At 42.7% G+C, this 26674-nt stretch overlaps 1 protein-coding gene across 2 annotated transcripts in view; it reads left to right on the top strand.

Moving 5' to 3' along the window:
• Nucleotides 1-17189, top strand: part of fundc1 (FUN14 domain containing 1) — a 40145-nt gene extending 22956 nt beyond the window's left edge. For both annotated transcript variants that reach the window (XM_068039908.1, XM_068039909.1), the window contains exons 4-5: nt 13916-14044; nt 16725-17189. In XM_068039908.1, the coding sequence (XP_067896009.1) occupies nt 13916-14044; nt 16725-16802 (207 nt within the window). In that variant the 3' untranslated portion in view covers nt 16803-17189. The remainder of the gene's footprint in view (nt 1-13915; nt 14045-16724) is intronic.
• The last annotated feature ends 9485 nt before the right edge of the window (nt 17190-26674 follow it).

Here is a 26674-nt window from a genome sequence, read left to right as displayed (position 1 = left end):
AGAACTATATCTAACTCTTTCTTGAATATATTTAATGATTTGGCTTCAACTGCTTTCTGTGGTAGAGAATTCCACAGGTTCACCACTCTCTGGGTGAAGAAATCTTTCCTCATCTCAGTCCAAAATGGCTTACCCATTATCCTTAGACTGTGACCCCTGGTCCTGGACTCCCCGCCATCGGGAACATCCTTCCTGCATCTAGTCTGTCCAGTCCTGTTAGAATTTTGTAGGTTTCTATGAGATCCTCTCTTATTCTTCTAAACTCTAGCGAATATAAGCCTAATTGACCCAATCTCTCTTCATACGTCAGTCCTGCCATCCCAGGAATCTCTGGTGAACCTTCACTGCACTCCCTGCTTAGCAAGAATATCCTTCCTCAGATAAGGAGACCAAAACTGCATACAATACTCAAGGTGTGGTCTCACCAAGGCCTTGTATAACTGCAGCAAGACATCCCTGCTTTTGTATTCGAATCCTCTCGCTATGAAGGCCAACATACCATTTTTTGAGGATGTAACCAGTAGAATAGATAAGGGAGAACCAGTGGATGTGGTGTATTTGGACTTTCAGAAGGCTTTCGATAAGGGCCCACATAAGAGATTAGCGTGCAAAATTAAAGCATATGGGATTGAGGGATAGAGAATTGGCTGACAGACAGGAAACAAAGAGTTAACTGCCTGCTACACCTGCATGCTTACTTTGTGACTGGTGCACAAGGACACCCAGGTCTTGCTGCACCTCCCCCTTTCCCAATCTATCGCTGTTCCGATAGTCTGCTTTCCTGTTTTTGCTACCAAAGTGGATAACCTCACATTTATCCACATTATACTGCATCTGCCATGTATTTGCCCACTCGCTCAACCTGTCCAAATCACACTGGAGCTTCTCTGCATCCTCCTCACAGCTCACACTCCCACCCAGCTTTGTGTCATCTGCAAACTTGGATATATTACATTTAATTCCCTCATCTATATCATTAATATATATTGTGAATAGCTGGGGTCCTAGCACTGATCCCTGCAGTACCCCATTAGTCACTGCCTGCCACTCGGAAAAACACCCGTTTAATCCTACCCTTTGTTTCCTGTCTGTCAGCCAGTTCTCTATCCCTCAATCCCATATGCTTTAATTTTGCACGCTAATCTCTTATGTGGGCCCTTATCAAAAGCCTTCTGAAAGTCCAAATACACCACATCCACTGGTTCTCCCTTATCTATTCTACTGGTTACATCCTCAAAAAATGCCAGTAGATTTGTCAAGCATGATTTCCCTTTCGTAGATCCATGTTGACTTTGTCCGAGCCTGTCAGTGTTTTCCAAGTGCTCTGCTATTACATCTTTTTCCCACTACTGATGTCAGGCTAACTGGTCTATAATTCCCTGTTTTCTCTCTACCTCCCTTTTTAAATAGTGGGGTTACATTAGCTACCCTCCAATCCGTTGGAACTGTTCCAGAGTCTATAGAATTCAGAAAAATGACCAGCAATGCATCTACTAATTCTAGGGCCACTTCCTTAAGTACTCTGGGATGTAGATTATCAGGCCCTGGGGATTTATCGGCCTTCAATCCCATCAATTTCCCTAACACCATTTACCTACTAATACTAATTTCATACAGTTCCTCCTTCTCATTAGACCCTATGTTCCCCCAACATTTCTGGAAGATAATTTGTGTCCTCCTTTGTGAAGACAGAACCAAAGTATGTATTTAATTGGTCTGCCATTTCTTTGTTCCCCATTATAAATTCCCCCGTTTCTGACTGTAAGGGACCCACATTTGTCTTCACTAATCTTTTTCTCTTCACATAGCTATAGAAGCTTTTACAGTCAGTTTTTATGTTCCCTGGAAGCTTACTCTCCTGCTCTATTTTCCCCTTCTTAATCAATCCCTTTGTCCTCCTTTGCTGAATTCTAAACTGCTCCCAATCCTCAGGTTTGCTGCTTGTTCTGGCCATTTTATATTTCTCCTCCTTGGCTCTAATACTATCCCTAATTTCTTTTGTAAGCCATGGTTAAGCCACCCTTCCTGTTTTATTTTTGCGCCAGACAGGAATGAACAATTTTTGTAATTCATCCATGCGCTCTTTAAATGCTAGCCATTGCCTATCCACTGTCAACCCTTTAAGTAATGTTCCCCAATCTGTCATAGCCAACTTGCATTTCATATCTTCATAGTTTCCTTTATTTAGATTCAGGACCCTAGTCTCAGAGAGCCTCACTCTCCATCTTAATGAATTCTATTATGTTATGTTCGCTCTTCCCCAAGGGACCCCGCACAACAATCCTTTCTCATTACACAATACCCAGTCTAGGATGGCCTGTTCTCTGGTTGGTTCCTCAACATATTGGTCCAAAACACCATCACGTACACACTCCAGGAGTTCCTCCTCTACAGTGTTATTGCTAATTTGGTTTACCCAATCTATATGTAGATTAAAATCGCCCATAATTACAGTTGTACCCTTATTGCATACGTTTCTAATTTCCTGTTTAATGCCATCCTCTACATCACCACTGCTGTTTGGGGGTCTGTATACAACCCCCACCAACGTTTTCTGCCCCTTGGTGCTCAGCTCCACCCATACAGATTCCACATCAGGATTCTCTGAGCTAAGATCCTTCCTCACCATTGTATTGATTTCCTCTTTTACTAACAACGCTACTCCACCTCCTTTCCTGTTTTGCCTGTCCTTCCTAAATATTGAATACCCCTGGATGTTCAGTTCCCATCCTTGGTCACCCTGCAGTCATGTCTCAACTGTAATCGTAACTATATCGGATCCATTTACATCTATTTGTGCAGTTAATTCGTCTGCCTTATTGCGAATACTCCGCGCATTGAGACACAATGCCTTTAGGCTTGTCTTTTTAACATTTTTAGTCATCTTAGCTTTATTTCGCATTAAGGGCCCTATTTGTTTCTTGCCCTTGATTTCTGTGTCGTCCACTTTTGCCTTTTTGTTTCCTGTCTTTCGTTTCTAACCTTGTTTCCTCCTCAGTCTCCCCGCTCAGGTTCCCATCCCCCTGCCATTCTAGTATAAATCTTCCCCAACAGCTCTAGCAAACGCCCCTGCAAGGACATTGGTTCCGGTCCTGCCTGGGTGTAACCCGTCTCGCTTGTACAGGTCCCACCTTCCCCAGAACTGGTCCTGATATCCCAAGAATCTAAATCCCTCCCTCCTTCCCCATTTCTCCAGCCACACATTCATCTGGTCTATTCTCCTGTTCCTATACTCACTAACATGTGGCACAGGATGTAATCTTGAGATCACCAGCTTTTGAGGTCCTGCTTTTTAATTTCGCTCCTAACTCCTTAAATTCATCTTGCAGGACCTCATCCCTTTTTTTTTTACCTATGTCGTTGGTACTGACATGTACCACGACCACTGGCTGTTCACCCTCCCCCTTCAGAATGTCCTGCAGCCACTCCGAAACATCCTTGACCCTAGCCCCAGGGAGGCCACAGAAACGCCTGTCTGTTCCCCCTTACAATTGAATCTCCTATCACTATGGGTCTCCCAGTCTTTTTCCCCTCCTCTCCTGTGCAGCAGAGCCATCCCCCCCAACAGTATTCAAAGTGATATCTGTTTGAGAGGGGGATGGCCACAGGGGACTCCTGCACTACTCGCCTGCGCCTACTACTCAGCCTGTCACCCATCCCTTTTCTGCCTGTGCAGCCATTACCTGTGGTGTGACCGCCTCGCTAAATGTGGTATCCACGATGTCCTCAGCATTGCGGATGCTCCACAGTGAATCCATCCGCAGCTCCAGCTGCGCAATGCAGTCAGCCAGTAGCTGCAGCTGGACACACTTCCTTTACACATGGTCGCCAGGGCCTGTTCAACGCTTCCACCATTTCCTTATTTCCCATTATCAATTCCCCAGACACACTCTGTAGAGGACCAGTGCTCACTTTAGTTACTCTTATCCTTATTAAATACTTGTAGAAACTCTTGATATCTTTTTCTAATATTTGTAGCTAGCTTTCCCTCATACTTTAATTTCCCCCTCATTTTTGTAGTCGTTCTTTGTTGGTTTTTAATTCTGTCTGATCTTCTGACCTGCTGCTTATTTTCACAGAATTGTACTGTATTTCTTTCAATTTGATCCTATCCTTTACTTCCTTGGTTAGCTACGGATGGTGCGTCCTTCTCATAGTCTTTCTCACTGGAATGCATCTTTGCTGAGTGTTATAAAATATCTCCTTAAATGTTTGCCACTGCATCTGTACTGTCCTACCCCTTAACCTAATTTCCCAGTTCACTTTAGCTCGCTCTAAGTCAGTAGTATTAGACCCATATTTCTTGCCCTCAAACTGAATGCGAAATTCAATTATGTTATGTTCGCTGCTACCTAAAGGCTCCTTTACCATGAGGTCATTAATTAATCCTGTCTCATTGCACATAACCAGCTGTAGAGTTGCCTGCTCTCTGGTTGCTCTCGAGAACATGCTGCTGTAAGAAATTGTCTCGAATACACTCTACGAACTCCCCTTCCAGGCTTTGCCAATCTGATTCATCGAATCTATACGTAGATTAAAATCACCCATGATTATTGTTTTACCTTTCTTACAAGTCCCTATTATTTCTTCCTGTATACTCTGTGCTACAGTGTAGCTGCTGTTTGAGGGGAGGTGCTATAAACTACTCCCACAAGTGACTTCTTACCATTGCTATTTCTTATCTCTACTCAAACTGATTCTACATTTTGATCTTTAAATCTAAGGTCATCTCTGACTATTGTATTAATTAACAGAGCTACCCCACCAGCTTTTCCTAGCTTCCTGTCCTTCTGAAATGTTAAATACCCTTGAATATTCAGGTCTCAGCCTTGATCAGTCTGCAGCCATGTCTCAGTAATGGCTGTCGGGTCACACTTATTTATTTCTATTGATGCTGATAATTCATCCGTTTTGTTACGAATGCTGCACGCATTCAGAAACAGAGTCTTTAGTTCTGTCTTCTTACTAGGTAGGTTCCCAGAATAACCCATGAAGGACGAGGAAGGCAAGTTACTTTTGCACCTCCTAGCGTGTAACTAGGGCATTAGTAAAATCCTTCCAGAGTGTGGGACTTTGAAAGAAATTTTGACAGGAGTAAAATTAATTCTGCATCTTGTTACAGTATTGTGAATCCTGCTGACTCCATTATATTTATTTTAATGTAGGTAATATGTTTTCAAATGCTACCATTGACTTCAAAAGGAACAAATAGCTATCGGGTTTCTTTTATTCATATGATTTTCTTATGTCAATGTATCTTGGTAATTATGCCAATAATATTGCAGCTTTGTGAGTTTAGTGGCATAGACTGTCTTATCAATGAAATTTAACAGCACAGCAGCTCAAGGGAAGGGTTCTTTTGATAAACTAGTGGCCTGTACAATATAAATGAGTTCAAGAGATAATTAGATGTCTGTGGAGAGCAAGAAGGTATTGAGGGAGATGAGCTATGATCTGATGCTCCCAATAGAGAGCAACTCTCACAGGAAGCAAATCTTTAGAAATAGCAGGCACACAACCTACAACTTTACTTCGATTGAAATTAAATTGTCCCAGTGGTGAAAAGATAGTAGTGGGGTTGAGTTGTATCACAGAGAGAGGCCTTTTTGACCTAATGGCAGTCTCCTAATCCTACAGTTTTACACTCCCATGCCTTTTGCTCTATGCTTTGATGATTATAACAATTGTTAAAATGTTGGAATAAAAACACAAAAATGAAAAATGTATTTTATAACGAACTTGCAAATCTTGCATCTTTTCATTTGCAACTCTAATCAGAAGTCTAGATATGATTCATGTTTATTAGAACTAAATGCTGTTTGTTGCATATTTACTGTATACCATGTTCCAGTATAATTTGAGTTGTAACAGTAAAAAAATTATATTTTTTGGAATCCCATAGAGAGCAAAATTGCATGGTTCTATACACAGTTCTTTGACTTTAAAAACTAATGTATCTAGTCATAGCTTGGGCTACTGTAAATTTTCAAAAAAGTCAGTTAAAAATCACAGTAAACTTTTGCCATTAGTGGATAATCTGCAAGAATTTCATGTTCATATTTTAATCCATAAATGTTATTTAATTTGAAGAAGGCACAAAAAATCTCTTCTGGAAATTTTATTGAAGTAATTGACTTTATCAGGAGCCATCAAATTGCCTTTTTTTCATAGTGATTCACCTGGGTCCAACAGTGGTAATTTGAAGAGTGGACAGTTGGATTTAAATAAGATTGGCAACCATGGAGGCTGTTGTGACAGTTGGAACAAAAAGGATGATTAGCAGATGTCAAAATGTTGTCATCAACTTTTGATTTTTATTTGCAAATAGTGACAATTTTGAGTGATGCAATGGCCATTTCATTTATATGTTTCTGTAATTGGGACCTATGGTCACATGTTGGTATTTTTAATTTGCAATTTTGTATTATCAACAACTAGTATTTATATAGAGCCTTGGGAGATTTTACTATGTTAAAGACACGGCACAGGAGTGTTAGCAAACAAAATTTGATAATGAGCCACATCAGGAGATGGTAGGGCAGAGGACCAAATGCTTGGTCAAAGAGGTAGGTTTTAAGGAGCATCTTAAAAGGAGGATAGAGAAGCAGAAGGATTTAGGGAGGGAATTTCAGAGCTTAGGGCCTCGGCAGCTGAAGGTATGGCCACCAGTGGTGACGTGATTAAAATCGGGGAAGTTCAAGAGGCTGGAATTAGAGGAGCACAGATGTCTCCAGGGTTATTGGACCAGAGATTAGAGAATGGGGGAGACAAGGCCATGGGGGAACTTGAAAACAAGGATGAGAATTTTAAATCAAGGCATTGTTTAACCAGGAGCCAAAGGTCAGCAAGCACAGGGGTAATCGATGAATGGGAGTTGGTGCGAGTTAGGACACAGGCAGCAGAGCTTCAGGTGATCTCAAGTTTCCAAATGGTTAGAACGTGGGAGGCCAGCCAGAAGTGCACTGAAGTAGTCAAGTCTAGAGCTAACAAAAGCATGGATGAAGGTTTCAGAGGCAGATAAGCTGAGGCAGGGGTGGAGTTGAGCCATAATACAGAGGTGGAAACAAAACTGTATTAGTGGTACAGATATGTGGTCAGAAGTTTATCTCGGTGTCAGATATGATAGCAAGATTGCGAACAGTCTGGTTTGGCCTCCGACAGTTGCCAGGGAGAGGAATCGAGTTGGTGGCTCAGGAAAAGAGTTTGTGGTGGGGAACTGACGACATGGCTTTGGTCTTCCCAATATTTAACTGGAGGAAATTGCTGCTCATCTAGTACTAGGTGTCCGACAGACAGTCTGACAATTTAGAGATGGTGGAAAGGTCAAAAGAGGTGGTGTTGTACACCTGACAACACCCAGCTCTACGTGTGGAAAATTATGTTGTATTTTCAGAGGGACAGCATGTAAATGAGAAGTAGGAGCGGGCCAAGGATAGATCCTTGGGGAACATCAAAGGTGAAAGTGCGGGAGAAGGAAGAGAAGTCATTAACAGGTGATTATTAGGCTACAACTGGACAGATACGAATGGAACTAGATTAATGCAATCCCCCAGTAGCTTGCAAGGACGGAGGGGGTCAAGGGATGATTTTTTTTTTGGAGTGGGGGTGGTGGGGGGGGTGGGGTGGTGGAAGAGCAGTGGTGGGGGTGGGGGGGGGGGGGGGGGCGGGCAGTACCTGAGGAGAGAAAACCATATTGGCGAATGTGGGAGTCAGGAAGGTAAGTTGGTAGTCAGCAGTGTGGTGGAAATCTGGTCAAGGGAGCAGGAGGTGAGTTTCATGGGCGAGCTGAGCTCTGAGAGGGAATGAGGAAAGATAGGAGAGAAACAACAAAGATGTGGTTTCAGGGTAAGGGGGGAACTTAAAAGAAGTTTTACCTGGTGGGTTAGAAAAAGGGAGGGAAGTGGCAGAGGCAGCTGATCAGTCACAATTTTATTGGCAAAGAAGTCCGTAAGCTTCTCGCACTTGTTGGAGGTGAGGGTAAAGATGACAGGAGAGGGGTTTGTGAAGACTGCAACAGAGAAAAGAAGCCAGGGGTTATCTTCTCCTCGAAACAGTTTCAGCAGACAAGCGCAGGACCGATACTGCTTTACGTGGTCCAGCCAGATTGGGCTAAACATGTTGTTCACCAATCTGTTCAAGTCTGCATCCCTTGGACTTAAGAGAGTGGAAATGAGGGTCATACTAGGGAGACGGCCAAGGTTAAGAGAGAGTAATGAGGGTGCGGTTGAGCAGATCAGTAGTTGCAGAAATTTGTGGTGGCTGGAGGGCCAAAGGGATTTTGAAAGTGAATTGGGGTAAGTGTTTTTCAAGGGACAGTACAGAGGGAGGTAGGGTTGGGAGGTGGAAAGTGATCAGAGATGACCTTACCTGTGATTGGTAAGATGAGAGTAGCGAGGCCATGTGAGATGGCAGGGTCAAGGGGATGGCTGTGAATCTGGGTTGGGGAGTTTATATGGGGAGAGATTAAGGACAGATAGGAGGGCAGTGAACTTGGAGGAAAGGGAACATGATGAATTGAGATGGAGGTTGAATTTTCTGAAGATGAGAAAGTGCTTAGTGCAAAGGCTAAGAGAGGACAACAGTGAGAATTTTTAATGGGACTTGAGTGCGCAGTAGAAAATGATGGTTTTAAATTAGAGGCAGGAAGGATGGAATAATGTGAGATGCTCAAAGTAAGAGAACATGCCTGAGAAGTAGGGGGACAAACCAAGGTATTATTTGGTATTAACAACCACACTGCCACCACGACAGTCTGGGCAGGGCAAGTGGTGGCAGATATAGTCAGGCAGGGAGGATTCCTTTAGGGAAAACATGTCATCACCCCTCAGCCAGGTTTCTGTCAAGCCCATGATGTTGATGCAATCATCCACAATGAGCTTATGGAAGGCAAGGACCTTGTTCACAAGTGAACGGACATTCTGGGGGGAGATGCAGAGAGGGGCGGTGATAGTTGATCCGCTGGAAGAATCCAGAGTCAACACTAGGAGAGGCGGGTTGGCAAGATTAGCCCTTAGTGGGGGCGCTGGGCAGGAAGATGGGCAAGAGACTAAGGTGGGAGCGATGAGTGCTTCAATGGGTCCTTCGGAGGATGCCAAGAGGGGCACAGAGGGAAGATGTAGATTTATCCAAGAGGGAGTCAAGCCTGGGAAGGTTGAAAAGTGCTGTAGGGTTGGCAACGAAATTTGTGAGGGCTGAGTATCCAAGAGGAGAGAACTGAAAAGAGGCATGATGACAAGGGGTAGAAGAAAAAGTGGCAATAGAAGTGGGCTCCACTCATAATAAGGCCATTTAGACTGAGATGAGGAGGAATTTCTTTACTCAGAGGGTGGTGAATCTATGGCATCTCTATCCCAGAGGGCTGTGGAAGCCCAATCATTGAGCATATTCAAGACAGAAATTGATTTTGATAGATTTCTGAATACAAATAATATCAAGGGATATGGGGATAGTGGAGAAAAATGGCATAGAGGTAGATGATCAGCCATGATCTGTTTGAATGGTGGAACAGATTTGACAGGCCAAATGACCTACTCCTGCTCCTATTTCCTGTGATCAAATCTCTTAATTTTTTCTCCCAAGGAGAACAGACCCAGCTTCTGTAATCTATCCACATAACTGAAGTTCCTCATCCCTGGAACCATTCTCATGAATCTTTTCTGGACCCTCTCAAGTGCCTTCACATCATTCCTAAAGTAGCCAGAACTAGACACAATACTCCAGTTGAGGCTGAACCAGTGTTTTATAAAGGTTTATCATACCTTCCTTGCTTTTGTACTCTGTGCCCCTACTTCTAAAGCTCAGGATCCCATATGCTTTATTAACCGTTTTCTTAACCTGCCCTGCCACCTTCAATGATTTGTGCACATATGCCCCCAGGTCCCTCTGCTCCTGCACTCTTTTGAATTGTACCCATTATTTTATATTGCCTCTTTTTGTTCTTCTGACCAAAACAAATCACTTCACACTTCTCTGCATTAAATTTCATCTGCCACTTGTCCGCCTATTCCACCAGCCTGTCAATGTCCTCTTGAAGTTTATCGCTATCCTCCTCAGTGTTCGTAATACCTCCAGGTTTTGTCATTCACAAATTTTGAAATTGTGCCCTGCACACCCAGGTCTAGGTCATTAATGTATGTCAGGAAGAGCAGGGGTCCTAACACTGACCTTTGGGAAACCTCACTATATCTTCCTCTAGTCTGAAAAACCACCATTCACCACTATTCTTTGTTTCCTGCCCCTCAGCCAATTTCATATCCATGCAGCTACTGTCCCTTATATTCCATGGGCTCTAACTTTGCCAACAAGCCTGTTATGTGGCTCTTTATCATATGCCTTTTGGAAGTCCGTGTACACCACATCAACCACATTGCCCTCATGGACGCTTTCTTTTACCTCTTCAAAAAACTCAAGCAAGTTAGTTGAACACGTTTTGCCTTTAACAAATCCATGCTGGCTTGCCTTAATTAATCCACATTTGTCCAAGTGACAATTTTGTCCCGAATTATCGTTCCTAAAAGTTTGCCCACTACCGAGGTTAAACTGACCGGCCTATAGTTGCTGGGCTCATCCTTTCACCACTCTCTCGCTCCTTGGATGCTTCTCATCCAGTCCTGGGGACTTAGCAACTTAAAGAACAGCCAGCCTTTCTAATACCTCCTCTTTGATCAATTTTTAGCCCATCCAGTGTCTCAACTATATCCTCTTACTTTGTGACTTTGGCAGCATCTTCTTTCTTGGTAAAGACAGATCCAAAGTACTTATTTAGTACCTCAGCCATGCCTCCTGCCTCCATGCGTAAATCCCTTTTTAGGTCCCTAATCAGCCCTACTCTTCCTTTTACTTTTGATATGCCTATAGAAGACTTTGGGTTCCCTTTTATGTTAGCTACCAGTCTCTTCTCATACTTTCCCTTTGTTTCTCTTTGTATTTTCACTTCCCCTTTGAACCTTCTCTATTCAACCTGGTTCTCAATTGGATTAGCCACCTGACATCTGTCATATGCTCCCTTTGTCTGTTTCACCTTACTCTGTATCTTTCGTCATCCAACCTTTCCATCTCGTGGGAATGTACCCAAACTATCTCTTTAAAGGTAGCCCATTGTTCCATTGCAGTTTTCCCTGCCAGCCAATGATTCCAATTTACCTGGACCAGATCCATTCTCACCCCATTGAAGTTGGCCCTCCCCAGTTAATTATTTTTACCCTGGATTGCTCTTTGTCCTTTTCCATAGCCAACCTAAACCTTATAATACTATGATCACTGTCCCTTAAATGTTCCTCTACTGACACTTGATTTACTCGACTCGTCTCATTTCTCCAGAAGCAGATCCAGCAATGCCTCTTTTCTCATTGGACTAGAAACATACTGATGTATAAAATTCTCCTGAACTTTAGAAACTCTTGCCCCTCTTTGCCCTTTATGACTATCTCTGTCTACATTAGGATAATTAAAGTCTCCCATTATAACTACTCTATAATTCTTGCACCACTCTAATTTCCTTGCAAATTTGTTCCTCTATATCTCAGTATTGAATATACTCAACAATGGAGCATCCACAACCCTCTGAGGTAGAGAATTCCAAAGATTCACAATTCAGTGAGTGAAGAAATTTCTCCTCATCTCAGCCCTAAATGGCTGACCCCTTATTCTGAGACTGTCCTCCCATGTTCTAGATTCCCCAGCCAGGGGAAACAACCCCTCGGTGTCTATCCTCCCAAGACCCTTTAGAATGTGTGTGTTTCAATGAGATCACCTCTTATTCTTCTGAACTTCAGAGTTTAGGCCCAATTCATAGGCCAACCTGCTCATCCCAGAAAACAAACTAGTGAAACTTTGCTGTACCACCTCCAAGGCAAGTAGATCCTTCCTTAGGTAGGGAGACCAGAACTGTGTGCAGCACTCCAGTTGTGGTCTCACCAAAGTCCGATATAGTTCTAATAAGACTTCCTTATTCTTGTATTCCAATTCCCTTGCAATAAAGACCAACATGCAATTTGCATTCCTAATTGCTTGCTGTACCTGCATGCTAGTTTTCTGTGTTCCGTGTACGAGCACACCCAAATCTCTCTCAACATCATTTATGTTTCAAGCCTTTAAAAAATATTCTGCTTTTCTGTTCTTATTACCAAAATGAATACCTCACACTTCTTCGTATTATACTCCATCTACCACCTTGTTATTCAGTCATCTAATCTGTTTATATCGCTTAGTAAACTTTTTGTGTCCTTCTCACAGCTGGCATTCTTGCCTAGTTTTGTATTGTCAGCAAACTTGGTTACATTACTCTTGGTTTCTTCATCAGCGGATCATTCTCTGCCATTTCTGCCACCTCCAGCATGATGCCTACAGCAAATCTATTTTCCCCTCTCCTCCCCTTTCAGCATTCCGAATGGACTGCTCCCTTCATGACACCCTGGTCCACTCCTCAATTACTGCATAACCCCTTCTCAAAGAACTTTCCCATACAAGTGTCTTTTTACCTCCTCTCTTCCTACCATCCAGGGCCCCCAGTAATTCTTCCAGGTGAAACTGCAATTTACTTGTACATCTTTCAATTTAGTATATTGCATTTGCTGTTCACGAAAAGGTTTCCTCTGCTTTGGGGAGACCAAACACAGATGGGTTGAATGTTTTGCAGAACACCTCTATTGAGTGCCCTGAGCTTTCGGTCACCTATCATTTCAATTCTCCATCTTACTGCCATCTAACCTTCTACCCTCAGCCTCCTACAACGTTCCAATGAAGGTCAGTGTAAGCTCAAGGAACAGCACCTCATCTTTCAGTTCGGCATTTTACAGGCTTTCAGACTCGACATTGAGTTCAACAATTTCAGTTCATAACCTCTGCCTGCAATTTTTTTTTGGACTGCAGCTGTTAATGGAAAAGCAAAATCATCTACACCTCCTCTAGACCCACCTTCTTTACTTAACCCATTACCATGTCCATTTGCCTTGCACCATCATCTCTTTTGTCATTTAATCTCTCCTGCCCTCTACCTTATTACAGAGCTTCCCTTTTTTTGTTCTTTTGCCCATCTCCTTCCTCTGTAATTGCTTAAAATTACATCTAACTTTTTTCAGTTCTGTGAAAAGTCATCAACCTGAAATATTAATGGCTTCCCTCTCCATAGATACTGCCTGACCTGAATATTTTCAGCATTTTGTTTTTATTTCAAGTTACATAGAGCTGATTACATAACAATTATTAGGATGCATATATCCTAATAGTAAACAAGCAATAAAGAGATATCATTAGGAAGGAGTCCAGAGTTAAAGTGTCTATATTTATAAATCATAAATTTTAAATCTACAATTGGATATGGAATATTACAAGTATCAGTGTGATTCTGGTTTGATTTGAGAGTGTAATAGTATGAACAGCAAATCCCAGTGATCCTCCAGATTCATCTCCGGAAAAACACAGCAGCAGAAACAGAAGATCTAGTAGATGCTGCTTAGTATTTTGTGATCAGGTGATTGTTTGACAGGACAATAGTCTGTGGTTCTGTAGTCTGACTGGTCAAAGGGACTGCAAACAACAGCACCACATCAGACAGACAAGACTTTTGATGCTATAGATGTTTCACAAATTCACTTTCTTTGCTTTATTACTTAAAACTTGATGTATTTATGGACAAGTAAGATAAACATAATGCAAATACAGCTCCAACTTTTTCATAATATAAATCTGCTAAATTAGAAGTATCCATTAAAATTATGCAAAAAAAACCCTTTGTCTCGTAGCATGATTTACTGCTTTAGTATCACACTTGTTCCAGAGGATTGAGAATGCTATTATCTGAATGGATCCAAATGCTGGCTCTCACCATAATGAGACAGTAGTAAAATCTATAGAACTTATTTATAAATAATAGGTACTGGAAGTCTCTTTACTGATTTATGCATATTTTCCTCAGGTTGCAAATCACAGTGGCTATATTAAAGTGGATTGGAAAAGAGTCGAAAAAGATGTAAATAAAGCCAAACGACAGTTGAGAAAGAAAGCAAATAAAGCTGCTCCTGAAATCAACACCTTTATTGAAGAGGTAAGAAAAGTGCACCTGAAATGATCTCTGTTTCAAGTACATTATTTTATGTACAGTTTTGGCAGTATTTTCCCCCCAAATTTTCTTCCATCCTTCCCATAATTTCCAGGCTTCTGTAGGGTACTGTGCCACAGGTGTTGGGAGCCCTCCAGTACCTCATCCAAATGTTCATTCTGCCTGCTGGGACTATTATGGAGCAGTTCTTAAATATTGGTTGACTATTGCACTGCTTTGGGGAAGATCACAACTGGGTTCAAACCTACTTCATCTGATGTTCATATGTACACTTCAATGGGTAGAAGCAGCAGATTTGGCTGATTTATTTGTTCCTCCATCCCTCTGCCGAAATCATATCATTCTCTCAAATGAGAATAGCCAACTTGCAAAGACCAGGGGTTGAACCCATAGCCTGCCCCCATGTCTGGTTCCCACACAACTTCACCAGCAAACTCAGCACAGACCAAGAATCAAACCTGGTATTTTCTGGATCAGTAAGGTTTATTACCATACCACAAAACTATTCAGAAGGAGGCCCTTGGTAACACTTTTTAAAAGAAGTACTCTTAATTTTGAACAAGAATTTATTTTAAATCAACAATTAGAATGGAAAGCTATTAGAAATTTTCTGTCCAAATATTGTAAATCCACATGCTCATGCTCTCTCTTTCTCACTCACACATCAAAGTCTCTTGTAGTTATGAGCTGAGCTCCCCTTGATTGAGGTAGGTAATGTTGAAGCCTTCTCCTGCTAATTGCCTTGTGGTTCACCACCATTCTTGACCAGATGTGATGAGACTAAATTGCTTTGTTTTGATCGCTGGTGTGACCCCTTAGCTCTGTCAGCAGCCTGCTGCTTTTGGTGATTAGCTTGCAATACCTTTATCATTTGGTACCTCATTCTAAGGTATGCCTGGCGTGCTGCTAGACTGATAATGATTTAAGAGTGAGATGTGAGAGGTCATGAGGTTACAGGTGGTTGTGGTGGTGCATAATTTTGTTATTGATGACCCAAAGCACCTCATGCCCAGTTTTGGGCTGCTGGATCGGTTCTTTAGTCTGTCTCTCATTTACCCAGGACAATGTCCTCACTTTGAAAATGAGGCTTTGTCTTCAGGCACTGGGGTGATTTAATAGAGGTGGTGAAAATCCTGAAGGGATGAGACAAAGTAGGTAGAAATGCACACTTTCCAATGGTTCAGAGATCTAGAATGAGGGGGTCAAAGATATAAGATCAAATGAAAAGATATTTAGGTCAGAGAACAGGGGAAACTTTAAGTGAGCTGCGAGACTCACTACTGGAGTTAGTGATTGAGGTAGGGACCATGTCGTCGTCGTCATCTTTGGCCTCCTTGTCTCGAGAGACAATGGGTAAGCGCCTAGAGGTGGACAGTGGTTTGTGGAGCAGTGCCTGGAGTGGCTATAAAGGCCAATTCTAGAGTGACAGACTGTTCCACAGGCACTGCAAATAAAATTGGTTGTCGGGGCTGTTACACAGTTGGCTCTCTCCTTGCGCTTCTGTCTTTTTTCCTGCCAACTGCTAAGTCTCTTCAACTCGCCACTCTTTAGCCCCGCTTTTATGGCTGTCCACCAGCTCTGGCGATCACTGGCAACTGACTCCCATGTCTTGTGGTCAATGTCACAGGACTTCATGTTGCGTTTGGAGATGTCTTTAAAGCGGAGACATGGGCGGCCGGTGGGTCTGATACCAGTGATGAGCTCGCTGTACAATGCGTCCGTGGAGATCCTGCCATCTTCCATGCGGCTCACGTGGCCAAGCCATCTCAAGTGCCGCTGGCTCAGTAGGGTGTATATGCTGGGGATGTTGGCCGCCTCAAGGACTTCTGTATTGGAGATACGGTCCTGCCATTTAATGCCAAGGATTCTCTGGAGGCAGCGAAGATGGAATGAGTTGAGACGTCGCTCTTGGCTGACATATGTTGTCCAGGCCTCGCTGCCGTAAAGCAAGGTACTGAGGCCACAGGCTTGAAATATGTACCATTTAACAATAGGTTAGATAGGTGGTTGAAGGAAAGCGGGGGGCGATGGGACGGTGGTTTAAAGGGATATGGGAACAGGATGGGTATATGGGAGTAGGATTACTACTTGTGTGAAGAATAAATACCAACTACGATTGGTTGTGCCAAACTGCTTGTTCTCATGTTGTAATTTCTATGTACTACATAAGTGGTAATTGGTTTTGTTAGACTTGTGACATACTTTCAGATTTGTCCCAAATATTAAAGTGATGGAAGGAGTGTTTAATGGTGCCATTGAGTGTTAGCTAATCGCCAATAACTTTGTTGACAGAGGCAGAGTACTCTGAATTGAGTTTGTAGACGAAGAGGCTTAGCGATGAACAAGATTCTTTAAAAAGACTGTACTTTCTAGACCAATAAGGTTGAAACCTGTGAACATATGTTTCTTTAAATCCCCAGCTCTGGATTGCTGACAAATTTACATTAACAGAACAAATTAGAACTTTGATTATCTTCAAATGCTAAATAAATATGCTTTGTGAAAATTATTGGTAATGTAACCATTACAAAAAATGAAAGTCACTAATCCTTTACCAATAATCCTAGTGTCATAAAATTGTGTTATTGTTGCAGTATTTTGTATTTATAAGCAAATTCTCAGGTGTCAGTCATATCACTTTACTGTTGAATATTTTCCCCCACAGTCAGCTGAATTTGTAAAGAAGAATATCGTGCTGGCCAGTGGTTTTGTTGGAGGCTTTTTATTGGGACTGGCTTCCTAAGAATTTCTGGCAATGTACAGACACAATGACAACAAAGACGACAAAGTTACAGTTTGGTCCTGAAAATCCAAAGCAGTGATCAAAACTAGCACATCAGTATCAACAGCCCACTAAGTCATGTCGGAGAGTTCGAGTGCACAGTTAAATATTAAAAGGACCCAAGAATAAATATTTATCCTGTACTTGTAACTTGAATTCATTGAATCGATTTATGTCATACCTTGTATTGTCAGGGAAGGCTAATTTTCTCAGTTTTAAATAATTTTGTATAGTTTCTCCGATTATATCCATACTTATGCTGTAAATCTCTTTGCTACTCCAGAACAAGCCAAGTAAATGCTGTATTTTCTGTTGTATAGACTAATTAAACATACTATTTAAGATTTATGAGATGGATCTGATTAATGTACAAAGAGCTTACTATTGTTGAACTGCAATTTGGACTGAGGCTCAGTCATATCTCCACATTCATGCAATTCAGTTGGTAGATTGAATATAAATTTAAAAACTTTGCTTCAAATTTCACAATTGATTTTAGATCAAAAGTATAATTTGATTTATATACACATAAATCCTTCCTACTTACCAGCCATAAATGTTGAGAGGCCACCTTAAGGAAATAATTACCTTGGGAACAGTTCAAGATAAGTTCTGGTGCTAATCATCAATTTTGTTAACAATTGTTATATTACAGTTACTTCTGTGTCGTTCTGACTATGACAATAGCTATTGTTATAGTTTTCTAACTACACAGCCTTGTGCAAAAACAAAATACAGCAGATGCTGGAAATACTCAGCAGGTCAGGCAGCATCTGAGGAGAGAGAAACAGTTTTTCATCAGGTCACCGACCTGAAACATTAACTCTGTTTCTCTCTCCACAGATGCTGCCCAGACCTGAGTATTCCCAGCATTTTCTGGGTTCTTTTTAACATACCCTTGGGCGTCGAGAATTTTTGATTTCAGCTATCTGGCTTGAATTGTCAGACTAAATTTACAATTTATTTTGCTAACAAACTTGGTATTATACACAACAATAAATGGTCTTTCCAAAGAAGCAACAAAAACATGCAAGGCAACTCGGGGATCAAACACCAAAGTAAGCAAAAGGATTTAATGGATAAGATTTCCGTTATATCTGTCAAGCTGATTTGTGGATTCATCTGAAAATAGCTATGGCACTATTCGAAGAAGAGCTGAAGGAGTACTGCCAGTATCCTGGATAATGTTTACTTTTATTTCTGTTTGTTCATGGGATCTTGCTGTGCACAATTTGGTTACTGCATTTGCCTACAAAACAGTGACTGCATTTCAAAAATTATTCATTGGCTGTGAGGCATTGAGATATTCTGAGAACATTAAAGGCACTTTCAACAGAGTTTATTCTTAGTCTCCTTTGATAGTTCTTGCAATGCCCTTAACCAGTGACTATGAATTGTTTTCAGTATTTTTTTAATCCCATTGGTGGGGAAAACATGTTGGCATCTCCCCTAACGAAACAACCAAGAGTGGACACTATTAGAACTGCATAGTTAACTTGTGCCATGCTACATTGATGGCACAGCATATGTGAGAAGCTGTAGTTCAAATACTGCTAAAAAGACTGATGCCATGCAGACTTGCATTTTATTGAAAACCTTGGAGCTTATTACTGTAATCAGAATGGGAATTTAATGGTAATATACTCAAACCTATTATGGGATGGTGATAAAACAATTTTTCTCATTTTTATAATTGTCTCTCTTCCCATCCCTCACACCTCCTCCCCAACTTCTCTCACCACACCCAAAACTTATGTTCCTGCATGGATCCATGGAGCACCTACACTTTATGCTAACAATCATCTAGACAATATCTGACTATTTGACCACCAGGACCTCAGAACTGAGTGTAATCCTGTGCAATTGAAAGTGGAAAACCTAATTTTCTCCCCATTTTTGTAGCCTTGGGGTGTCGGTCCCTCATCAGCTCAATGGAGATCAAGTAACAGAGCACAGCCCCAGATTGAATTTGGGATTTTCCTAGTCTATACAATGTTTGGTGTACCATTTATAGATCATAGTATTTTCTAAATGGTGAGAATCTAGGAACTGGATGAACAGAGATTTGGGAGTCCAAGTACAGAAATCTCAAAGCTCGTGGTCAAGTACAAAAAATAATGAGGCTAATTGAATGTTGGCTTATATCTCAAGAAGGCTGGAATACAATGGTATTTTACAACTGTACAGAGTTCAGATTAGAACCCATCTGGCAGATTGGAATCTGTTCTGGGCACTGCACCTCACAAAGGAGATATTGGCCTTGGAGGGAGTACAGCAAAATGATATCTAGGTTAAAAGGTTTAATTTACGAGGGCAGGTTGCATAGACTAGGCCTGTGTTCCCTTGATTGTAGAAGATTAAATGGTGACCTAATTAAGTATTTAAAATGCTTAAAAAGGATTTGACTGGGTAGATAGAAACTATTTCCTCTGGTAGGAAAGTCCAAAACAAGGTGGCATAAACTTATAAGAGCTAGGTCATTCAGGATGATATCAGGAAGGACTTCATGCAAAGGTTATGGAAATCTGGAACTTTTGGCCCCAAAAATCTGTTGATGCTAGTTCAATTGAAAATTTCAAATCAATTCTGAACTTAAACATAAATACTGAGTTAGATTTAAGAAGCATATTTACATCACATTGTCAGCCCACAGTTAGCAGTCAGCGGAAAAGCAAAGGAGCTCGCCGCTGCCCTTGAAGTAAGTCTTACTGGCGAGAACTTCACCGCTATCGCCATGCAGTGACACTGCGACTGATTGCAGTGTTCTCTATTGGGCATTCCCAGTGTGGAGCTGGAGTGATGTCATCAAGCTGTCCAAGCAGCCAATCCTATTAAAGCATTTTCACAGACACCCAACCAGGAAAGTAAGAGCTGTAAAATAACTTTTTTTTTTACATACAGGAAATTAAAGATTGGACCATACAAGTGGGGTGAAGGAAAAAGCTAAAATACTCCAGAAACGCTATTTAAAAATTTAGTTTAAAAAATCTAAATCATTTAACAGCACTTCCACAAATATAAAAATATGGTTTCACAGCCATTTCTGTTCTTCAAATTTTGTTTATCACAGCACTATTAGAAACCCAGTTAGAGCTGATTGAACAAGGTGTAACTGTTTAAGGGGTTTCAAACAGTGATGTGGGAGCAGGAAAATTTAAATTTTTGATGATTTCAATGATTGCTGGTGGGGGAGCACTGAATGACATCGCAACTTTAGGATTTCCATGCCAATCTGCGCACGCCCAACATCCTGAAGTTGCAGTCAGTTTCAGAGGGGTAAAGATGGCAAACTAACAGTTTGTCAACCATCCCCCAAAATTCAGGCCATTATGTTTAGTATTTTTACTCTTCACCCATCTTACCCCACAATCTGGAACTCCCTTTCCCACACCCTCTTTGTCACCTCCAGGTGATTTTCTTCCAATCTCCTTATCACTAGTTTTTCTCGCTCCACCTTACAGAAACTCTTAACTCTCCATATCTCAGCAGCTTGCATCCTACCCACACAAAATCCCTCACTATCCATTAAGAGTTCTGGCCAACATTTATCCCTCAAACAGCAGCCATTAAAACAAACCATTTAATTGTTAATTTATTTCTTTAAGGATTGTGAGATAGTGCTGTGAAAATATTGGCTGCCACATTTCCCTGCATTACAACAGTGATTACACTATCTCTTTGGCCTCCTTGTCTCGAGAGACAATGGGTAAGCGCCTGGAGATGGTCAGTGGTTTGTGCAGCAGCGCCTGGAGTGGCTATAAAGGCCAATTCTAGAGTGACAGACTCTTCCACAGGTGCTGCAGATAAAATTGGTTGTCGGGGCTGTTACACAGTTGGTTCTCTCCTTGCGTTTCTGTTTTCCTGCCAATTGCAAAGTCTCTTCGACTCGCCACGCTTTAGCCCCGTCTTTATGGTTGCCCGCCAGCTCTGGCGATCGCTGGCAACTGACTCCCACGACTTGTGATCGATGTCACAGGACTTCATGTCGCGTTTGCAGACATCTTTAAAGCGGAGACATGGACGGCCGGTAGGTCTGGTACCAGTGACGAGTTCGCAGTACAATGTGTCCTTGGGGATCCTGCCATCTTCCATGCGGCTCACATGGCCAAGCCATCTCCGGCACTGCTGGCTTAGTAGGGTGTATATGCTGGGGACGTTGGACACCTCGAGGACTTCTGTCTTGGTAGTACGGTCCTGCCACCTGATGCCAAGGATTCTCCGGAGGCAGCAAAGATGGAATGAATTGAGACGTCGCTCTTGGCTGACGTACGTTGTCCAGGCCTCGCTGCCGTAGAGCAAGGTACTGAGGACACAGGCTTGATACACTTGGACTTTTGTGTTCTGTGTCAGTGCGCCATTTTCCCACACTCTCTTGGCCAGTCTGGACATAGCAGACGAAGCCTTTCCCATGCGCTTGTTTAATTCTGCATCGAGAGACAGGTTACTGGTGATAGTTGAGCCTAGGTAGGTGAACTCATGAACCACTTCCAGAGTGTGGTCGCCGATATTGATAGATGGGGCATTTCTGACGTCCTGTCCCATGATGTTCGTTTTCTTGAGGCTGAAGGTTAGGCCAAATTCATTGCAGGCAGCCGCAAAGCTGTCTGAGTCTCTGCAGACACTCTTCAATGTGAGATGTTAATGCAGCATCGTCAGCAAAGAGGAGTTCCCTGATGAGGACTTTCCGTACTTTGGTCTTCGCTTTTAGACGGGCAAGGTTGAACAACCTGCCACCTGATCGTGTGTGGAGGAAAATTCCTTCTTCTGAGGATTTAAATACATGTGAGAGCAGCAAGGAGAAGAAGATCCCAAACAGTGTAGGTGCGAGAACACAGCCCTGTTTCACGCCGCTCAGGATTGGAAAGGGGTCTGATGAGGCGCCGCTATGCTGAATTGTACCTTTCATATTGTCATGGAATGAGGTGATGATACTTAGTAGCTTTGGTGGACATCCGATCTTTTCTAGTAGTCTGAAGAGACCACTTCTGCTGACGAGGTCAAAGGCTTTGGTGAGATCAATGAAAGCAACGTAGAGGGGCATCTGTTGTTCATGGCATTTCTCTTGTAGCTGGCGAAGGGAGAACAGCATGTCAATGGTGGATCTCTCTGCTCGAAAGCCACACTGTGCCTTAGGGTAGACGCGCTCGGCCAGCTTCTGGAGCCTGTTTAAAGCGACACGAGCGAAGACTTTCCCCACTATGCTGAGCAGGGAGATTCCACGGTAGTTGTTGCAGTCACCGCGGTCACCCTTGTTCTTATAGAGGGTGATGATATTGGCATCGCGCATGTCCTGTGGTACTGCTCCCTCATCCCAGCACAGGCAAAGCAGTTCGTGCAGAGCTGAAAGTATAGCAGGCTTGGCACTCTTGATGATTTCAGGACTAATGCCGTCCTTCCTAGGGGCTTTTCCGCTGGCTAGAGAATCAATGGCATCACTGAGTTCCGATTTGGTTGGCTGTACGTCCAGCTCATCCATGACTGGCAGAGACAGGGTTGCATTGAGGGCGGTCTCAGTGACGACATTTTCCCTGGAGTACAGTTCTAGGTAGTGCTCCACCCAGCAGTATATTTGCTTGCGTTGGTCAGTGATTGTGTCCCCTGATTTAAATTTGAGGGGGGCAATCTTCTTGATGGTTGGCCCAAAAGCTCTCTTAATGCCATCATACATCCGTCTGATATTTCCTGTGTCAGAGGCCAGCTGAATCTGACTGCATAGGTGTTGCCAGTAGTCATTTGCGCAGCGCTTCTGGCTGCTTTAAGTGCTACGGATGTTAACTCGCTGGGGGCTTTCTTGTAGTTCTGCAGTGCAATGCGCTTAGCGGCTAAGACAGGTTCCAGCTCTTATAGATTACACTATAAAATTAGTTCATTGGGTGTGAAGCAATTTGAGATTTCCTGGGATTCTGAAACACGCTGTTTGAATGCAAGTTCTTTTCCTTCCCTGAAGGCAAAATTAGCCCTAGTTGACTTTTTACAACAATCTGGCAGCTTTTGTGATCATCTTCTGGTCGAAGTCTGCAAATTACCAGGTTTATTGAATTCAGCTTCACAAGTTGCCATAGCAGATTTGAATTCAAGACTGCTAGGTTGTTACTACTACCATAGCCACTAGCTTACCATACTTCTGATTCCTGTCTACCTCCATTAACTGCCAGTCTCTTAATGCATCAATGTTGGAATGTTCATCCCGAGCTTCATACACTCCATTGCCTTACCTTCCTGTGCACATCCTTTGCTCTTCCAATGCCGGTCATCAGCTTGTTCCCTCTTTCCTCCACTTCATCAGTGGCAATATCTTCAGCCATCTTGTTCCACACTTTGGAATTTCCTGCCTACACCTTTTCCTACATCTCCACCTTTAAAATCTTCCTTAAAATCTACTTCAACGATGCCTTTCGCCACCTCCCCTAGGCCTCATGCCTACTTGGGTCTGATCGCAAACTGTAAAGTGTCTTGGGATATTTTACTAAATTAAAGGTGCTGGTTCAATAAGAAGTGAAGATCATGCCAGGAGCAGTATCAGGCATACCTAAAAATGATGTGGCAACCTGGTGAAACTACAACTCAGAACTACATGCATGCTAAACAGCAGAAGCAGCATGCTATAGACAGAGCTAAGCAATCCCACAACCAACAGATCATTCAGTGTAGCGCGCGTGCAGCCCCGGACATCTAAGGGCATCACAGACCTGTTATTGCTCAATCTTGTGTGGCTGTACACCACTTGTCCCTCTAAGAAGTTGGACGCGGACCACACGCTGATCCATTCATTGGGGCGGCGCAGTGGTTAGCACCGCAGCTTCACAGCTCCAGCGATCCGGGTTCGATTCTGGGTACTGCCTGTGCGGAGTTTGCAAGTTCTCCCTGTGACCGCGTGGGTTTTCGCCGGGTGCTCCGGTTTCCTCCCACAGCCAAAGACTTGCAGGTTCATAGGTAAATTGGCCATTATAAATTGCCCCTAGTATAGATAGGGGGAAGGTGGGGATGTGAGAGGGTAATGGGATTAATGTAGAATTAGTATAAATGGGTGGTTGATGGACGGCACAGACTCGGTGGGCCGCAGGGCCTGTTTCAGTGCTGTATCTCTAAATAAATAATAAATAAAATAAATAAAGATCAGATCTCTGTAGTCCCGCCACATCCAGTCATGAATGGTGGTGGACAATTAAACAACTAACCAGAGGAGGAGGCTCCACAAATACCCCATCCTCAATGATGGCGAAGCCCAGCATGTCAGTGAAAAAGACAAGGCTGAAGCATTTGCAACCGTCTCTAGCCAGAAGTGCTGAGTGGATGAACCATCTCAGCCTCCTCCTGAGGTCCCCAGCATCACAAATGCAAATTGTCAGCTAATTTGATTCACTCCAAGTGATATCAAGAAATTGCTGAAGGCACTAGATACAACAAAGGTTATGGACCCTGACAACATCCCAGTTGTAGTACTGAAAACATGCTCTAGCACTAACCACATCACTAGCCAAGCTTTTCCAACACAGCTACGACACTGGCATCTACCTGATAGTGAGAAATTGTCACTGTCCACAAAAAGCAGGGGGAATCCAAACTGGCCGATTATCGCTCCATCAGTCTACACTTGATCATCGATAAAGTGATGGAAGGTGTGGACAGTGCTATCAAATGACACTTACTCAGTAATAACCTGATCACTAATGCTCAGTTTGGGTTCCGCCGGGGGTACTCTGCTCCAGACCTTATTACAGCCTCGGTCCAAACATACACAAAAGAACTGAATTCCAGAGGTGAAGTGAGAATGACTGCCCTTGACATCAAGACAGCATTTGACTGAGAGTGGCATCAAGGAGCCCTAACAAAAGTCATTGGGAATCAGGGGGAAAACTCTCCGCTGGTTGGAATCATGCCTAGCATAAATGAAGATGGTTGTGGTTGTTGGAGGCCAATCATCTCGGACCCAGGACAATGCTGCAGGCACTTCTCAGTGTAGTGTCCTAGGCCCAACTATTTTCATTTGCTGCATCAATGACCTTCCCTCCATCATAAGGTCAGAAGTGGGGATGTTCACTGATGATTGCACAGTGTTCCTTGCCATTTGCAACTCCTCAGATACCAAAGCAGTCCATACCCACATGCAGCAAGACTGGAACAAATTTTAAGCTTGGGCTGATGAGTGGCAAGTAACATCTATGGGAGAGAATCTAACCATCTCTGAATTCCCCACCATCAAAATCCTGCGGGTCCCCATTGACCAGAAACTTAACTGACCAGCCATATAAATATTGTGGCTACAACAGCAGGTCAAAGGCTGGGAATTCTGCAGTGAGTAACTCTTCTGACTCCCCAAAACCTGTCCACCATCTGCAAGGCACAAGTCAGAGGTGTGATGGAATACTCTCCACTTGCCTGGATGAGTGCAATTCCAACAACTGCTCAAGAAGCTCGATACCATCCAAGACAAAGCAGCTCACTTGATCAGCACCCAGCACTGTGTACCATCTACAAGATCCACTACAGCAACTCGCCAAAGCTCCTTCAACAGCGCCTTTCCAAACCTGTCACCTCTACCACCTAGAAGGACAAGGGCAGCAGACTCATGGGAACACCACCACCTGTAAGCTCCCCTCAAGCCACACACCATCCTGACTTGAAACTGTATTGCTGTTCCTTCACTGTCACTAGGTCAAAATCCTGGAACTACCTCCCCAACAGCACGGTGGATGCACCTACACCAGACAGACTGTAGCGGTTCAAGAAGACGGCTCACCACCACCTTTTCAAGGGCAATTAGGGATGGGCAATAAATGCTGACCTTGCCAGCAATGCTCACATCCCACAAATGAACATTTAAAAAGCCAGTTATTGTTGTTATTCAGAATGTGTGAATATTCTGCAAGAAATCAGAACTATTCCAAGTAATCAATAACAGTATCCATTGAAACTAATGGGACCCCATTTTCTACTAATCAGCTCAATACAAAGTGCTATAATATTTGGTGCGTTCCTAAGAATTTTAATTCTAACAATGTGCTTTAGGTAGCAGAACTGCAATGGCACAATAGTGAATATAGTGCAGCTTATTGTGGTAGTAGTGGTTTATGGCCTGACAGAAGGTAGTTAACCAAGGAGGAATGTGTCCTGAACAGTGAATCCCATCCATCATCTACCTTCCAATATCACTATTTCATAATCTTAACAGAACTTCCTGTCTTTATTCTTTATTTTCTAAATCAGTATTTTTGTTTGAAAAAAGTAAGGATTTTCAGGGGAGAAAAGGCTAAACAACATAAATTGCCAGAAAAGCGTAAATCAGTTACATTTAATGATATAAAAGCAAAATACTGCGGATGCTGGAAATCTGAAACAAAAACAAGAAATGCTGGATTCACTCAGCAGGTCTGGCAGCATCTGTGGAAAGAGAAGCAGAGTTAACGTTTCGGGTCAGTGACCCTTCTTCGGAACATTTAATGATATAATGTGCCTCATTTCAAAACATGGAGGAATTTTTCTTATGTCATTTCCTAAAGGTGTTGATGCCTTTCTGGGCTATGGTTTCATAGGCACTGATCACTTTTGGTGTCTTACCTAAATAACTATTATTCATGTGGAGCAGTGTTTGCATGACAGCAGCACTTACAGCAATGCATCACTGAATAGCAATGTGCAGCAGAAACCTGTGCCAATTTCCTTCCCAAGCCCAGGAACACTAAGACCATGTTCAGCCCTCCTATCACAGGTCTCACCTTCAATAAGATGTAGTAGACTTATGACTAAGGTCAGAACATGTGGAGTCAGGGGACAAGTAGCATACTGGATAGCAAACTAGCTACAAAACAATGAGTACTGGTTACAGGTAGTTA

The sequence above is a fragment of the Heterodontus francisci genome, chromosome 10, assembly GCF_036365525.1.
Source record: "Heterodontus francisci isolate sHetFra1 chromosome 10, sHetFra1.hap1, whole genome shotgun sequence".
Lineage (NCBI taxonomy): Eukaryota > Metazoa > Chordata > Chondrichthyes > Heterodontiformes > Heterodontidae > Heterodontus > Heterodontus francisci.
This window is presented reverse-complemented; position numbering and strand designations above follow the sequence as displayed.